The 18,208-nt window shown below is 47.3% G+C and overlaps 1 protein-coding gene across 3 annotated transcripts in view; it reads left to right on the forward strand.

Moving 5' to 3' along the window:
• The window catches only part of ZFYVE26 (zinc finger FYVE-type containing 26), a 62,327-nt gene that overhangs the window by 37,236 nt on the left and 6,883 nt on the right, over window positions 1–18,208 (forward strand). For all 3 annotated transcript variants that reach the window (XM_040975405.1, XM_040975406.1, XM_040975407.1), the window contains exons 27-37: window positions 2,434–2,597; window positions 3,531–3,667; window positions 5,811–5,842; window positions 6,994–7,130; window positions 8,145–8,365; window positions 11,708–11,855; window positions 12,114–12,323; window positions 12,793–13,011; window positions 16,046–16,243; window positions 16,919–17,118; window positions 17,776–17,917. In XM_040975405.1, coding sequence (XP_040831339.1) covers window positions 2,434–2,597; window positions 3,531–3,667; window positions 5,811–5,842; window positions 6,994–7,130; window positions 8,145–8,365; window positions 11,708–11,855; window positions 12,114–12,323; window positions 12,793–13,011; window positions 16,046–16,243; window positions 16,919–17,118; window positions 17,776–17,917 — 1,808 coding nt within the window. The remainder of the gene's footprint in view (window positions 1–2,433; window positions 2,598–3,530; window positions 3,668–5,810; window positions 5,843–6,993; window positions 7,131–8,144; window positions 8,366–11,707; window positions 11,856–12,113; window positions 12,324–12,792; window positions 13,012–16,045; window positions 16,244–16,918; window positions 17,119–17,775; window positions 17,918–18,208) is intronic.

Genomic DNA, 18,208 nt, shown 5'->3' on the forward strand with positions numbered 1-18,208 from the left:
ACACAATTAACAAATCCTGAATATTGCCCATGGGAGAAATATGTACACACACATGTATGATTCATGTAGATTATAGACACAAGTCATCCTAGCAGATTCTACAAGAGTACCTCAAAACGTTCATAGACACATAGAATTACAAGATAATAAACTTATTTTTCTTGCAAAAAAAATATTGAAAAGCACAGTTTTTTGCAATTGACTTTTTTTGGGGCGTGGTAAACTTTTGAAAACCTCACGTATGTGTGGGTTTCAATTTTTTTCCTTAGTTAAACCTTTTAATTCCATTCACAAATGTTTTGAAGTACCCTCATTTTTCTTTATTTTACAAAAGAGAAACACATCTGGAAGTGACACATAAGGTGAATGCTGGGCACAGCAGTTGGTTATGCCACTTGAGGCACTTGCATTCCTTATGGAAGTGCCCGAATCCGAGGCCCAGCTTAATTTCTGATTTTAGCTTTCTATTGGAATGCGCCTCAGGAGTCAAGTGGTTCGATTGCTGCCATCCATGTAGGAGACCCAGACTGAACTCCTGGCTTCACCATGCCTTGGCAACAGCTGGTGTGGGCATTTGGAATATGAACCAGAACATAGAAGATCTCTGTGTCTGCCATTTGCTCTCTCTCTCCCTTTCAATGAAAAACAAATTATTGTTTTTAAATAAATGATTTGTGAAATCTAATCATGAGGACAGCTGCAAATAGCTCCCGTATTCATGCCATTATACATGCAAGATGTGAGCCCCTTGAAGGCCTCCACCAGATCTAAGTCACCCTTTGTACCATCACTGCCCCACAGGTGGACACACACCCATCTCTAGCCCCCTCCACAGTGGCCTTCCTTCAGGAGAACCACAGCAAGTCTTTGTTTTGCCAGTTGGTCAGATGGGCAAGAATTGCGTTTCCTTTCTGGGTGTTGCTAAGAAACACTATGTACAAATTCACTTCTTGTTTTCTGTGATAATCAGCATTGCTCTGCTAGGTTACAAAACAGTTCCTTAGATACCAAAAAGCAAAGACTGGCATTCCCTGCTCATGCTTTGTTAATCCACAATATTTCATATACCTGAGCTCAGGTAGCCATGGGTTGTTGTGTGTGTCTGTGCAACATATGAGTATGTGTGTGTGTGTGTGTGTGTAAGCTTTAAAACAATAATAAAGATTTGTTTATTTTTATTGGAAGGGCAGATTTCCAGAGAGGAGAGACAGAAATATCTTCCATCCACTGGTTCATTCCCCAAATGGCCACAACAGCCAGAGCTGAGCTGAGCTGAAACCAGGAGACAGGAGTTTGCTCTGGGTTTCCCACATGGGTGCAGGGACCCAAGGTCTTATGCCATAGCCCTCCCCATATATGTATAAGCTTTTACTAGTAATGGAATTTTATGATTCATAGAAGAAAATATAGTGGCAGCTCACAGTTATCTCCTAACTACAGTAACTGCCTTCTCATTGTCTTGATGACCATTCTTATTTCAACTGTAAGCTTAACCTGTTGGATTAGTTTGAATTAAATCCCAGATATCATTTCATTTGTAAACAGTTTAGTGGGAACTTCTAAAAGATAAAGACTATTTACAAAACAAAACTGAACTACCGTTATCATTGCTCAGAACCAATTGGTAACAAACCTCATTACTATGAAATATCCAGTCAGTATTCACATTTCCCCAGCTGTTTAACTCACGAAGATTTTTCTGCAATTCTATTTTCCAGACTCAGGATCTAAGTAATATCTAAACATAGCATTTGGCTATCAAAATCTCTTTTAATCTCTTTTTTTATCCACCCCACCTCCTTTAGGGTTGTGGGGGAAACCAGGTCATTTGCCCTGTAGAGCTTTCCACACGTGGTTATTGCCTTATGGCAATCTGGGTCCCTGCTAGTCAGATCGGAAAACCTGACTTAACTCAAGACTAAGACTCTGTGTTAAGCACATTGGAGAGATGATGTCTGTTCCCATCAGGAGGCATGTAGCTGTGAGCAGCCAGTCGTGACTGTTACCTGCATCTACTAATTCAGGAGGGGGTTATAAAATGATGACATTCCAGGCCTGGTGTGATAGCTCAGTGGCTAAATCTTACCTAGCAAGTGCCAGCATCCCATATGGGTGCCAGTTCCTGCCCCAGCTGCTCCACTTGCCATCTGGCTCCCTGCTTGTGGCCTGGGAAAGCAGTAGAGAATGGCCCAAATCCTTGGGAACCTGCATCTGCATGGCTTCTGGCTCCTGGCTTCAGATCAGCTCAGCTCTGGCCATTGTGGCTATTTGGGGAGTAAACCACCTGTCTCTCCTTTTCTCCATAAATCTAATCTACCTTTCCAATAAAAATAAATAAATCTAAAAGAAAAATAAAAAGCTCACACTCTGTCCTCCCCCCTCAGCTGGGAGCTGGTATACTGATGCCCTTCTGCTCTGCCCTCTGGCTTCCAGGCATCTCCGTGGTGCGTTCCCCTAGTCCCAGGGAAAGGAGTCTTCCACAGAGTCAGCCCCCACAAGAATTTGTGCCTCCATCCATGCCCCCTGCCCGGGATCAGTGGGTTCCAGATGACACTGAGAGCATCTGTATGGTCTGCCACAGGGAGCATTTCACCATGGTAAGTGGCACCCAGTCCCTAGCAGGGACCTGCTATAGGTCCTGAGCCATGGTTTACAGCCACCTCCCATTCCAGAAAGTATAGTGGTATCGCCAACAAAACTACCTACCCAAAGCCTTTGGCCTGACCAGAACATATTCTCAGGATTCCGAAAAGTGCTAAACATCCTCAGATAGTCTCAAATCCTCAAGTCTTTGCCATTGTTATGAGACAATGAGAAAAAAGCAGGAGTGGTCTGAGGATCTTGTTTGTAGCTCCTATGTCTTCACAATAATGGAAAAGACCCTGCTAGTGGTTAGGGGCACAGGCACCAGAGACAGAGGACAAAGACAGCAGGCTCAGCCTGCTAATAAGATGAGTGCCAGCTGTTTTGTCTCATATGCTTGCTGGTAAACTAGGGATAATGAACGTATTAGTTATCTCATGAAACTGTTAACAGTAATTAATGTTGCTGTAGTTAGTAGCAGTGAAGGAATTCCTCGGTACCTATTTCCTCCTATTCTGTGAGAGATGCAAAATCTGTCAGCCTCTTACCACTAAATGAGGCAGTACCTACTGAAGCATTTTGCAAAAGGCCACTGAGTCATCATCATCGGTGCCATGTAAAAACGTGATCCTCCCTGGCTGAGAAAGTCACTTGTTCTCCACTGATTTTTGCTGTGTCACCACACGTTGCCTTCCTCATACAAGTGAAGCTTGTCAGGAGTCATTGCAAAATCACCCATGACTTTGGCACATTTGCTGTCACCCAAGAGATACCTTAAAATGCCAATCTCCCTTAAGGTTGAGAACCAAATGTTCTTTTTCGGTAAGGCCCCATGCACGTCCTAAGCTACAGGTGACGAGTACCAAGTGTAAATGGGTGGATGGCAGTGTCCTCAGAGATCTGCAATGTCACCGTCTCTCCTTTCTCTTCCCTGTGGCCGGCCTCAGTTTAACAGGCGACACCATTGTCGCCGCTGTGGCCGGCTGGTGTGCAGTTCCTGTTCCACTAAGAAGATGGTGGTGGAAGGCTGCCGAGAGAACCCTGCTCGTGTGTGTGACCAGTGCTACAGTTACTACCACAAGGAGTGAGTGTCCCACACCAGAGTGTTACTGTTGGTGACCGTTGCTCCCTCCCCCTGGGCCCTTACACTCCCAGAAGTCTCACTATGGAAAGCGTTTCAAATGTGAAACACTCCCCAAATGGTCTAATATCCACAATAGATCCCCATTCTGCAGTGTCTGTAGACCAAGCTTGGGGAGGGAAACCACTAAGAGAGGAAGTGGTATTCTGAGTTCTTACATGAAGTTCCCTCTGAAACCAAGCCACGGGGTTCTTCAGCGCTCCCCCAAGCTGGAGTCACGAGCATGAGTTTACCCATTCACCTATTTTCTGTCCTCTCTGGCTTCAGTTGGCCTCGGCTGGACCCAAGGGCTTCCCCCCTCTGAGTGCTTGGACGGCAACTGCGTCTGCTTCAGGCTGGATTGTCATCCTGGCTTATCAGCCAGGATTCAGAGAGCCCTACCTTCCCTGCTCAGAGTCCACTGGAGACACACTTTGCAGATGCTCACTCCTCTGGCTGAGCAGACCAACACCGTGTCTGCTGGCTCAGTGTTGCTCAGGTGTTTCCAAGGAATGTGAATCTAGGTCTTGCAGAACATCTGGGAACATAGGCCAAAGCAACCATCCAGAAACAAAACTGGTTTGGATTCTCCATGTGTTGTTTACAAATTTGAGATGTTATATCCTGCTCAATGTAGCATGTTCTCTTTCAGTTTTTTCCTTACTTTATTTGAAAGACAAAGAGACAAAGATCTTCCATCTGCTGGCTCTCCAAATGCCCACTGCAGCTGGGGTTGGACCAGGCTAAAGCCAAGAGCCAAAAACTCAATCTGGGTCTCCTATATAGGTGGCAGAGATCCAAGTATACCTGCTGCCTCTTGGGGTGCACATCAGCAGGAAGCTAGATTGGAGGTTCAGGTGGGATTCAAACCCTGGCACTTTGATGTGGGAGGCAGAACTCACAGAAGGCCTGTTAACCACTGTACCAAATGGCCAAACCCCCTTGTATGTTTTAATATGAACATTTTTGGTAGCATTTATCATGATAATTACTAATATCATAGAAAGGAAGACATATCAAGCTAGTGCTATGGTTTCTATGACTCTGACTTCCGCTGCCTCCATCCCTTGGACGGAGACAGCAAGTATCCCCACACAATATCGCTGAGATTTTCTAAATGTGCAATTAGTATAACTAGTATTGATGGGGATTCTTTCAGCAACAATCACTCAATAAGGGTCACTTTATCCTCAAGGTGCCACTATCTTAATGGGAAGACATCCTACAGACAGACCAGTAGGCATTTGAAGAGGTGCAGTGGAGAGGCACATACACATTGTGATCAAGGGAAAAGTATTCAAAGATGGGCCTTAAAGGATGAGGCGTTCATCAATAAGAAGATAAAAAAAAGAGAGTATGGCCAGAGGTGGGAGGAACATCTGCAAAGATAGGGACAGGAACAGATGCAGGTTGTTTCAGGAGCAGTGAATAAGCAGTTGGTAGGCTAATGATCTGTTCAGCAGACACTTTACTCGGCTGCAAGTAGCTAAGCTGGGAAGACCTAGGCAATGGCACAGAGACTTGAGGCTTGCACTGGTGTCAGGTGCTCACATTGCCTCATAGGTCTCTCATGCAGGTAATTGGCCTGGGCTCTGGTTTGTGACACAGGAGTTTGGCATGGGTGGCATCAACTGAAGCTGACCACAGCCTATGAGAAGTAGATAAGAGTTTAATAGGTTGAGTACAGCTTAGGGGTGGCGTAATATAGCCTCAAGAGGCAACCAAACCAAGGCTTTGTCTACTGAACTTACCCAAAGGCGCTACCAAGGGATTATAAGCAAGTATAGAATGCAACTAGATTGGCATTATTCGAAGTTTGCTGCAGCACCAGAGTTGAGTGTTACTGGAGGTCAGGAGACGAGCTGGGAAGCTATCACATCTTCTAGCAGTAAATCATGAGGGCCCTCTTGGAGGCAGGGTCAAAGCAAGATGGGAAGATTAAAAATTATTTTTCGGAGACAGAAAGCACGGAACTTGATCAGGGAGAGAAAAGATTCACAGAAGAGCCTGTGGATACTTCACTCAAACAGCAGTACATTTCAGTGCTGGACACTCAGAAGACCAAAGAGAAGTGATTCAAGCGTTCATTCATTCTTTCTATTTCCAGTGCACCTGAGGAGAACCCAAGCCAGCCAGAAGGTGAGACTACATCTCATTCTCTCTGGTTCTTTGTTTATGGGGAAGGTTCTGCCCATGGGTCATACTAGGCCCGCGAAATCCTCCACTCTGACCCTGCCAAGGCAACGGCAGACAGGCCTTGAAATGCCAGAAATCTATAGCCAACTAATGTGTAAGCTAATGTGTATGGCTTGCAGATGATGTTAGAAATATCCAAATGCCCTTGGCAGAAAAAGCTTCCCCACCCCTGGTTTGTGTACTCAGGCTGGCTCTGCCTTCAGTGTGTCTGCTGCAACTGGCACTCTCTTCGGCAGATCTCTCCAACGTGCTTGCCAAAAAATTCTCTGCCTGTTTCCTCTCAACATTAATCATATTCACCTGTTGCAGGGACTTATTTGTCCTTAACAGACAAGTTGGTCCTTAACATCTAGTAGATTGTTTTTCTTTTTATTCCCTCTGATCCTTTTCACCACCATCCTGCATCCCAATATTCTGCCCCTTCCTTTGGTTGATCCCTCAGGGTGGCAGTTTGACCTGTATCCTTCTGCAGCAGGTTGCTTTTTAATATACATATTTATATAATTTTTTTTTTTTGCTTGAAAGAGTGATAAGGAGGAACAGAGAGAGATCATCTATCCACTCCCCAAATGGGTGCCAGAACTGGACTAGTCTGCAATTAGGAGCCAGGAGCCTCTTCCAGGTCTCCCACATGGATGCAGGGTCCCAAGGCTTTGGGCCGTCCTGTGTTGCTTTCCCAGGCCACAGGCAGGGAGCTGGATGGGAAGTGGAGCAACCAGGACTTAAACTGCCAGCCTTATGGGATCCTGGCAGTGTAGGTGGATTAGTCTGCTACACTGCCATGCTGGCCCCAGAACATGTTACATTTTAAGGGTACCCAGTGGTCCTACTGTCCATTTAGAAAGCCTGCACTTTTCAGGGTTTCCCAGGTGATGCAACAGGGTGACCAACACTAGAACTCTTGCCTGGGGAAGGAAGTTTGCTGTGCCTGGAGAGCTCTCCCATGGGAAACCAAGGAGACCAAGGAAGAAAAATGTGGCCCTGAGGTAGCAGGGAGAGCTCTGCCTGCAGCTCATGTCAAACCACTGCTTGGGCCTAGACTGAAGCACCCCTGGGTGACTGCTGTTTGAATGGCAATTCTGCTGTCTTCTCAGCACCAGACAATTCCCAGCACGAAAGCCCGCCGTACTCAGCTGTAGTGAGAGTCCCCAAAGCGGCTGAGGTGGAATGGATTCTGAATCTCAACGAAGAGGAAAACGAGCTGGTGCGGAGTGAATTTTACTACGAGCAGGTAAGAGCACTTAAGTCTCTGACGTCCCTTCTGATGTATAACAGGAGAGACGGGGGTGGGGGAGCACAGCCTGGCCCTCCGCACGCACTTACAGCCCAGTCACGTGGGAGCTAAGAGGAGGCCAGTGAAGGCCACAAACAGGAGCATGTAGGGAAATGCGGAAGTGGGGGTCAGGAAAGGCTTCCCAGAAGAAGGGGCACCAAAGCCTTGGAAGAAGGGCAGGTGTGTGACGGGAGAAGCTTGGGTTTGTGAGGAGCGTTAAGGGGAAGGACATAAGAGTACAGGACAAGGAGCAGGTGTTTAACTTAGCAGTGAAGACACCAGTGAAGATACTTGCACCGCATGTCAGGGCGCCTTGGTTTGGTTCTCAGCTCCACCTGCTGACTTTAGCTTCCCATGCAAAGAGGCAGTCATAATGGCCTGAGTTCTCACCCCTGTGGGAGACCTGGATTGAAGTTCTAGCTCTGGCTCTAACCCATCCCCAACCCCAGCCTTAGTGGACATTTGGTGGGGCAAATCAGCAATAGGGGATTTCTCTCTGTGTCTCTCTGCCTCCCCAAAACAGAAAAATAAAATGTTAGAGCATAGCTGAGGGATTAGGCCTTGTTTAAGGTGGGGGAAACAGAACATTTCAAGAAGGGTAATAAAACGTAGGCTTGAGAAGGCCTGCTCTGATATATTTGGCCTTGAATTCTGCAGTAAGGAATACCTGCTTGGAAGGTGGCCAGGACCTGCAGGAGGTTTCCAGGTGAGCTTTAAGAATAGTAATTTAGCAGCAGTGCGTCTGGGGCCTGAAGCAGAGACTTCTCCAAGTGGTCAGATGAGCAGGGTGACTGTTGGGGTCTACACCGGCAGTAAGGAAGGCTTGTGCTGTTGGAACAGGGACCGTGAAAAGGAGGAGACCTGTGCACATTCTGAATGTGCTGGGAGTACGTTGACAGGATACTTGCTGCTGTCCAGATGCTTGGGTCCCTGGAGTCACTGTGTGGTTTCCCCTCCTCCCGCTGCGACCAGGCCCCCAGTGCATCCTTGTGCATTGCCATCCTGAACCTGCACCGGGACAGCGTCGCCTGCGGTCACCAGCTGATCGAGCACTGCTGCAGGCTGTCCAAGGGCCTCGCCAACCCCGAGGTGGACGCAGGGCTGCTCACCGACATCATGAAGCAGCTGCTCTTCAGCGCCAAGATGATGTTTGTCAAGGCCGGCAGGAGCCAGGACCTGGCTCTCTGTGACAGGTGCGTGGCAATGAGACCCCATGCATTTCTGCTCCCCATCCTGACACAACGTGCAGAAACATCTTGCACATCGTAATCATGCAGGTGAACCGCTGTGATCCGATAACAAGGGACCTTCTGCCCTTTCCGCAGCCTGCATCCTTCTTCACAGGAGACTTTATTTTTGGAACAGACTCTCACCAGGTCCACCCTGCAAGGAAAAAAAAAAGACTTTGGATACTTTGACATTAAAATCCATTTAGAGGAATGCCTCTAGGGTTTGTAGAACTTTATGGCTTTTAAAGAAAATGCGTCCACCCCGAATCCCCAATAATCAAGTTTGCTCAAACTCTGTTCCATCTTGGCCTTGGTCCCAGGATATTCTGGATTTTAGATCTATAAAAGCATGTTGGGGAGTGGTCTGTCCCTGGTAGAAATCTGAGTCACACAGTGGAAGCTCCCCTGGGAAAGGTTTGAGTAGGCCTCCTGCAGGCTCCTGCACGGCCAGCTCGGCTGCCGCTCATTCATTAACTTAGGTGTGAGCTCCAATTCCCTGCTTACCCACCCAGGTTGGTGACTCAGCCTTGGGAGCAGGGAATGTCATACTCTTTGAAATGTAAATGCCTCCCTTGGGAGTTACCTACAGATCCGCCTGGCAGCTTGGAATGCAGGAAACCCCAGCTTCACCACGTTCTACCTCTGTAATCTTGGACAAGACTATGACCCCCCTTTGGGTCTCCGGTTCCTCCTCTATAAAAAGGGGTGAAAATAATGGGCTGATGTGAGAATGAAATGAGCTCATCCACACAAAGGGCTAAGAGCTGAGCCCAGGACGTTGTGGGGTGTAAGAGAGATCACACCAGGCAAGTCTAGGAGTAAAGGAGTGTTTATTAACCAACCTTGGTGATGGCAGGGCCCACTAGATATTAGCAGATGACAAGTCCATGTGGCAATCCAGTATGAATCAAAAAATCCTGAGAGGAACAAATGGTCATTACCATGAAATCGATCCATTGAACTGAAGACCTGTGTCCCAGTTCCCCAGCTGTGTAAGTGATCCTGAGAAACATGTAGCAAACAACCTGGACATGCTTTTAAAGCTGCAAGCATTCACCTTTCCCTGGCTTCTCTGTCCACACTCCATTACTGCTAGGCCTCATCCCTATTAGAACTCTTGAAAGTACACAAATTAGAAATACAAAGCATCTTAGCATTTGCATCTTCACTGACTTACCTGAGCAATGAACGGAGGGTGAGGAATACAGACACACAGGGGCCATGCCCTGGAGCTACCTGAACCTTGGAGTCTGTCCATGGGAAGCCAGAGAGCAAGCAGGTACTGGGGAGTAAAAGAGCTGTGCAAGCATGCAACCGAGAGCCCCTCCTTATCTAGGGCCTTTATGGGGGCTTGCGAGGGGAATAGTTACGCCCCAGTGCAATAGCACCCCCTCTCGGGCTCCAAGGGAGAGCAACACAGGTGGGTAAGAAGGACCACATAGGTGGGGGAGGCGTGGCTTCCAAGCTCATGACCCTGAACTGGCTGCCTAAGACCACAGCAGCGTACCATGCACCCTCAAAATTTAGTAATCTTTACTAACAAAAATGAAAAGTCTGCGAAAGGCAAAAGGGCATGGAACAGAAAATGGAAGGAAATGAAGAAGAATTTATGACACTTAAGAAACTATAGGTAATATATCATGTTTTAAATCAATAAATGAGTAAATATATGCTAAGTCAAAGTTTCTAAATAAGCATGAAAAGCACCAAAAACCTAACAATTACCAGAAAGGAATGGAAAGAAAGAAAAAAATAGAAACGTGTCCATATAATAAAAGCTGGATTTAAGGCAAAGAGAAAAATAAGTCCAAATACATTTCAGATGTCAAACATATTAAGTCAGGTAAAATCTATTTGTCAAAAGAAAATGGATCTTCTGATCAAAAGAACACAGATTTAACATCAAGTCCTATAAATACCTTCTTTCAAAGTCAAATTTAAAGGGAGGAACTACTGGCTTATAGCTGCAGGTGGCAGAAATGAAGGAAGTTAGCACTTCAGTAGGGTTCTGCTCACAGCACAGTATCCTGGTTCCCTGAGCATTTACAGCAGTGGTACCACATTATATATTTCTCTCAATCCCTGGATTTACCTATACCTACAATATCTCAATTTTTGTGTGAATTTGCTGATGTGTGGTGATTTATCTCAAATGCATATGGCATGAATATTTGGCAAGAGCTCCTGGTTTGTATGTTTTTTTTTGTTGTTTGTTTATGCAACTTTCTGGTACACAAACGACTGGTAAGTTTAAAAAGAAAAGATATACCATTCTGTGTTAAATATTTTCATTTTCCAAAAGCACAAATATGCTGTGGTATATTGAATTTACTTTCCTGGGCTGTATTGTCTTCTATGCCATTAGGTTAAAATCACTAAAGGCAGCTGTTGTGGCGCAGCGAGTTAAGCTGCTGCTTGGGATGCCCACATCCCATGTCAAAGTACCCTGGGTTCAAGTCTGGTTCCAGTTCTGATCTGGTTTCCTGCTATTGCACCCAGCATAATCACTAAAGCAGAGAACCACTTTCCCGAGAAATGGGTAGACAAATCAGGATCCACACAGGGTTGGGTTACAATTATCGCACAAGATTTAGGAACCTTGGTTGCAGGCTTGTCTCAGGAAACACTTAGAAGGACTTAGCCTTCTGGCTGCTCTGCAGAACCATCAGAAGTAGTCCTAGTGGGTTATAAAGAAGACGGATGCTTAGCCCAGGGAGAGGATGAGGAGACCAGTATCTGAGTGAAGGGCCAGGATGTTCCTACCCGGCAGCATGGCCAGGGCTTCTGTACCAACCAGAAGCAGAGACCATTGGTACCGAATCTAAGTGTTCTCAAGCAAGCAAGTTGCAAGGAGCTAAGAAGCGTAAGAGTCATCATGTTAAGTCCCCAGGATCCACTGTGAAGGCCTTGTGTCAAATGGAAACCCCACTGAGGGCATCCCTACCACAAACACTATACTCTAATAGCTAACAAGAGCCCCAAAATTTCCAGACACTGTGCTGCACCCTTTTACTTGGAATATTTCATTTTTCACTCCTTGAAATTCCCTATTATTGGGCCCATTTTAAAGAAGAGAGAGTTGAGACAGAGCAAGCTTAACTAACCTGTCCTGGGTCACAGAACTGCTCAGTGGAGGAGCTGGAAGTCAGAAGTGTAATTTCAGAATCTTCACTCACAGTGTGTATGCTCTACACCTGTCAATTCTCACAGTCGGTGTCCGCACAGGAAGTGATACAGAAGACCTTGAAGCAGCAACCTATCTTGGTAACACTCGGTGGTGCTCATTGCCCTTTTCTCCCACTACAGCTATATCAGCAAGGTCGACGTGCTGAGTATCTTGGTTGCGGCTGCCTATCGCCACGTGCCGTCGCTGGAGCAGATCTTACAGCCAGCTGCGGTCACCAGGCTGAGGAACCAGCTTTTGGAGGCTGAGTACTACCAACTGGGTGTTGAGGTGAGGCAAAGACAAAACGTTCCCGAATTGCAGAGAGCTAGCTGCCTCTGATCAGCCTTGCAGACAGATACTGCCATCTCTCACGGGCCTGATTCCAGAAGGTATTGAGAGCACAACCAGTGTGCGGGTGGGAGGCAGGGGGATGGCCAAAAGGGGGAAGCAGTTAGGTTATTGGCAGCAAGGAGATAGGATGGGCCTTCGGGACACGCCAGCCTGGGTGCAGATACTTCACACCAAAACGAGCCATTCTTCCTCCAGGTCTCCACAAAAACTGGACTTGATTCTGCTGGGGCGTGGCATGCTTGGGGCATGGCATGTCTCAAAGCCGGGAACCTCGCTGCTGCTCGGGAGAAGTTCAGTCGCTGTCTGAAGCCACCTTTGGACCTCAATCAGCTGAGTCATGGCTCAAGGCTGGTTCAGGATGTGGTTGAATACCTGGAGTCCACAGTGAGGCCCCTCATAGCCCTGGTAAGAGCAAAGCAGAGAGAATACACAGCCCTGGGAGAGAGACCCAGGAGCAGTAATGACCTGGGGAAAGGAACAGCTTACACACAGCCGGCAGTGTGGGTCCTGGCTCAGAGCCACCAGGCCAAGAGTTTGGTCTTTTCCCATCACAGATAGTTAGATAAGTAACTGTGTATGGATAGATAAGTGATGAAATCAGATTATTTTTTTTAAAAGCCAGAAAGCTATTTTTAGATAAAAATCACATACTCATAATCCATACTCAGATTCACTAAGATTTTAATGGAAAAGGGGGAAAAAACAATTTTGATGAATTGTCTAGTGATCATGAATGAAGTTCAACTTAACACTGGATTAGCACACACAGGATTCCTCAGCCTGCATTTGTCCATACTCACCTATCCCTGCAAGCAGTTCTCTGCACATGGCCGCTGAGAACTTAGCTCCATTTGGTTCTCTCCTGTCCCACCAGCAAGATGATGACTACTTTGCCACCTTGAGGGAACTGGAGGCCACCCTTCGGACCCAGAGCCTCTCCCTGGAGGTGATTCCTGAGGGCAAGATCATGAACAACACATATTACCAAGAATGCCTCTTCTACCTGCATAACTACAGCACCCACCTGGCCATCATCAGCTTCTACATGAGGCACAGCTGCCTGCGGGAAGCCCTGCTGCACCTCCTCAACAAGGTGAGCCCCACGCTTGTGGCACCTGGTGCCGTCTAAGAGGGACCCTAACCCTGTGTGGGGCGCCGAGATCACCTCTGGCAGAGTCAGGTCACAATGGAAAGCTCCACCTACACAGTCGTTACCTCATGAGTGTGCTGTCAGCCGAATCTTAACCTTGATCCCAGATTCCCTTCCGGACTGCCAAGGGCAAATGTCATCTCTGCCTCCAGAACAGAGAGCAGAGTAGAGTACAGGTTGTGTAGCCCTTGTCTGGGCTGCTTGGAGCCAGGGGAGTAGGAGGTCACAGGTGTTTGCATAGACCTCCTCAGTGGCGCATTCCCAATCTAAACGTCCAGAATCTGCAGTGCTCCCAAACCCGAAGTCTTTCGGGCATGATGTGAGCAGTGGTCACAAACACGTGGTCTCTGGCATGACGTGTGCAATAGCCTCTGGCCAGGGACTGCGTCTGGGCTTGTTCCATCGTGGCCAGTAAGATCTCACATCTCAACCCCAAACATATGACAAAAGGAAAATATGCACTACATTTTTTCCCCTCTTACATCCTCTGCCCTCCCACCGGAGGCAGACATCACTAACACCATTTTCTTGCTTTGGAGCCATTGGTAAGCATCAGGGCTCCCATTTCACAGGGACACTTTTTTACCCAAAGGTTCTGTCACTGTCAAGGAATTGGCTAATGCGTGTAAGGTCTTGTAGAAAACTGAAAGGACTCAAGGTAAACCTTATCATTTGGATGCTCTAAATCAAAACAGCAACCAATGAACGTTTGTAAATTGATTGAAGTACCAGAGTACTTCAGAAAGAGTTGTAGGAAATAGAATTAAAGGAGTATTGTGCATGCACACGTGTACGCGCGCACACACGCACACACACACACACAAATTGAAATTTGTGTTCAAAGGGTCCCCAAAAAGTTATGGAAATGCATATTATAAAACAGCTGTGCCTAGATTTTCATTTATATCTTTACATCAAATGAATGTTTTTTTATTTTCCAAGAATTTACCATACCCTCCACCTTATACTACTGCCCCAAGTGAAATCAACAGTTCTCCGATTTGTGCTAACCGTCCCCCTATGGGTCGATAAGTGCTCAGCTACCATAACTTAGTGTCTAACCAGACAATCTACCCATGGAGAGGTCATGGTATTTGGAGTTCAATTGCTAATGTACTTCCTGTTCCTCCATTTCCCAGTGAGCATAAAGGTCAAGATGCTCCCTCAAGCACAAGCTGAAAGTAGAAATGGCCCAATCCTTTCTCTCCGGCCACTGCCCTACAAAGCTAAGCTGCTTAGTCGCTTATCTCTGTCACAGCTAACAAAGCATTTCCCCTGCTTTCCTTTGGCCAGAGCTAGGAAAGAAGCCTTCTTTTTTATCTCCCGTAATCACAGTTACCCTTGAATAGATATGTTCTCAAACAGGAACGAACAAGAACAAAAACATTGTGAAACCTCCAGCTGCTTGCCCAGGACAAGTGGAAGGTGCTCTGGGTCTAGGCTTTTCCCTGTGTGCTGTGCCCTTGGCCCACACCTTCTAAGACATCAGTAGACTCACCTTCTCCTTCTCCCTCAAAGACCTGCTGTGAATCCCCATGGCCAGACGCTGAAGTCCATATTCCTCAGCTCACTGCAGGGTGCTACGGGATCAGAGGCCCTTATTTCTCCACGCTGTCTGCACTGCAAATCCTTATCTGCCCCCTCAACTCCAGACTCTTCCAGTGACTTCACTGTTCTGATTGCACCATGCACTGTATTATCTATGAGTGTATCCAGATTTCCCATAATTGTTTTATCAGAAGATCTTCCTCTCTATCTTCCTCTCTGTATATTTGACTTTCCAATAAAAAAATAAATCTTTAAAAGCAAATTGGCACCCATATGGGATATTGCAGGCAGCTACTTTATCTACTATGCCACGGTGCCATCCCCGAAAGTTAAGTTTTGTTTTTTGTTTTTTGTTTTGTTTTGTTTTTTGAAATCCATGTGTTTTTTTTTTTTATGGTATGCGTTTTTCCTGAACTTTTTAGAACTCCTCGTATGCATGGGTTTTTTTTTTTCACTCAAGTAAGTTTATCTTTTAATTCTATATTCCATGAACCTTTTGAAGTATACTCATATCTGACTTCATCAAACTCTCATTCTGGTAGGGTGGAAGACAGTAAACAAGGTAAACAGAATATACTGTAGATGGTGAGTCATAAGAAAATAAAGGAGACAAGGATGGGTTGTGAAATTGTCGATGGGATACCAGGGAAGACAGCAGCAGAGTGAACAGTCATGCAGGTGCAAAGGGGATCATTGGCCAGAAAGGAGTGGCCAAGGGCAAAAGCTGAGCAGGGAGGACTAGGCGTGGGGAGGTAGCACACAAGGTCGGAAAGGTGACAGGTCAAACGACACAGGGCCTTGAGCCCAGTGAGAGGACCTGGCCCTGGCCCTGAATGTAACAACCACGAAAGACTGTGCCCAGGAGGAACACCGACGCAGAGCTTAGCAGAACCACTCGGGTTGATTGGCTGGTGTTAGAAAAAAAGCAGTAGAAGACGATGGACCAGGGAGAAAGCTGTTCGGATAGTCCTGCCAAGTGGTGATGTTCATGTGAGCTAGTATGAGATGGGGGAGGAGGTGAGAACAAGGGCAGGTGGACTTTCATGGGGCAACCAAATAGGCTTTGCAGATGATTTAATGCTGGAGTGGGAGGGGAAAGAAGAGTCTAAGGTTTCTAACCTAAACACCTAGAAGAATCAAGTTCCAATCTGAGAAGGGGAAGGACCATGGAAAAAAAGCAGATTTCCAAGAAATACCAGGAATGTAGTTGCTGATGGAATGAGTAAGAAAGCATAGATAACCATGAAGGAGTAGGAAGAGAAGGGAAGCTATCACCACAAGGGGTTCTTTATAACCTGTGCTGCCCACAAGGTTATCAAGCACGGCCGTGAGGGGTGCTGCAGGTGTGTAAGTGGAAGGAAACTCAGCATCCCAGCCAGTGCCAGAGCCAGGCTCAAGACTTCCACCTTCTCGCCTCGCCCTGCTCCAGGAGAGTCCTCCGGACGTCTTCATCGAAGGCATCTTCCAGCCAAGCTACAAAAGCGGGAAGCTGCACACCTTGGAAAACTTGCTAGAGTCCATTGACCCAACGCTGGAGAGCTGGGGAAAGTACTTGATTGCTGCCTGCCAGCACCTGCAGAAGAAGAACTACTATCACATCCTGTATGAGCTGCAACAGTTTATGAAGGTAACAGCAGCCCCTGTCCTCTGGCACAGATGCCTTGCCATGCACGGGAACCCGTGCCATGCAGGATAAGGGTGAGATTTGTCATTTGGTCCTTGGCCTGACAATCCCCAGAGCACATTTACCTTGTTGTCTTGCATGAACTAGAATTCATATTTTCACCATAAATGTCAAGGCAAACTGTCATCTTGTCACTGGCCCCACTCCTCCTTTCAACATCCTGGTATTGCAAACTGCAGGAGGCAGTGGTGATGGTTCAGGTACTTACTTGGTTCTCTGCCACCCACACGGGAGACCCAGACGTGAGTTCCCAGCTTGTGGCTCCAGCGTGGATCAGCCCAGCTGTTACAGGCATTTGGGAAAGGAACCAGTAGATGAGGGTTTTTTCTGCCTGTGTCTGTCTCCCTACCTTCTAAATATTTTTTAAATATTTTTTAAGTGTGCTTTTCTCAGATCTCTTTAGTGATGGAATAGCATACTATTCAAAAGTCAAGCCAGTTGATTCGGGTTAGGACCGTCTGGACCTTGAATTGACTCACGTCAAGTAGTCCAGCTGGGAACAGGACTGGGTACTGGCAACCTGACCTTCTGGGTGGCAGTCAGATCAGAATGTCCATCACAGCCTGCCTTCTGGTGTGTCTTGTCTCCTCTGACCTGAATATTCACCTTCCTATCTAGGACCAAGTCCGGGCCGCCATGACCTGCATCCGGTTCTTCAGTCACAAAGCAAAGTCATACACAGAACTGGGAGAGAAGCTATCGTGGCTGCTTAAGGCCAAGGACCACCTGAAGATCTACCTCCAAGAAACATCCCGTGGCTCTGGAAGGAAGAAAACCACCCTCTTCCGGAAGAAGATGACGGCAGCCGAAGTGTCGAGGTAGTTCCAGGCTCCAGGGGCACGCAGTGTCCCAGGAAGGTGCCTCTGGTTCCCTGAAATAGTAAACAAGCAGCAGGAGTCATCACTGGGACACTCAGTCTGTTGCAGCTCTTCAGCCTGCAGGGGAGCCTGCAGGGGAGGAGCAGGGTGGAGAAAACACTGGGACCACAATGGGACCATAATTGGAGCAAACTCCAAATTCCTGCCACTTGGCCACAATGGTCCTGGGTCGTCCGGCCCCAGCTTTGTCTCCTGCTGCTACTCTTCTTCCCTGCCAAGCTCAGTCACTGGCTTTCCGAGAGCTTCACAGCACAGCATTAAAGACACCCCCACCACTCTTGTCCCTTGAGGTTGAATGACTACACAGTCCTCTCCCCTTCACAGCCCTCTTACCCTCTGTACAGTCCTTGGCGCATGAATGCTTCGTAGATAACAGTGGATCTAGTGGCTGGGGAGCGTCCTGTCCCCCCAGTACACTTTAGCTGTTGTCTGTGTGAGGCCCCAGGACTCCTGTGTTGCTTTTGTCATAACTGCCCTAAGGTAGTCCAGGTCCCTTTTCCATCACCATCTTCTGATGAGTGCTCAGTTGTCCAGCCTTCCTCGGCCCGTCCCTGCAGCCCCTCCTGAGGCTGGAGCCTGTACCTTCTGTCCACCCAGGCACATGAATACGCTCCAGCTGCAGATGGAAGTGACCCGGTTCTTACATCGATGCGAAAGTGCAGGGACCTCTGAAATCACCACCTTGCCTCTGCCAACCCTGTTTGGAAATAACCACATGAAAATGGATGTCGCCTGCAAGGTATGTACAGTAGTTCAGGTTCTCACTTGGAACACTGACCTGCGTTGTAAGGTCTAGGAATTACTGCAGTCGGGTTGTGTTTGCTTCTTGCAAATCTCATCTGTTTTTGTTTTGTCTGAAAGACACAGACAGGGGCCCAGCATGGTAGCGTAGTGGCTAAAGTCCTCACCTTGCACACACCGGGATCCCATATGGGCACCAATTGGTGTCCCGGTGATCCCACTTCCCATCCAGCTCCCTGCCTGTGGCCTGGAAAAGCAGTCAAGAATGACCCAGAGCCTTGGGACCCTG

Source organism: Ochotona curzoniae, unplaced genomic scaffold (assembly GCF_017591425.1).
Source record: "Ochotona curzoniae isolate NIBS_2020 unplaced genomic scaffold, NIBS_Ocur_1.0 contig_2688, whole genome shotgun sequence".
Classification (NCBI taxonomy): Eukaryota; Metazoa; Chordata; class Mammalia; order Lagomorpha; family Ochotonidae; genus Ochotona; species Ochotona curzoniae.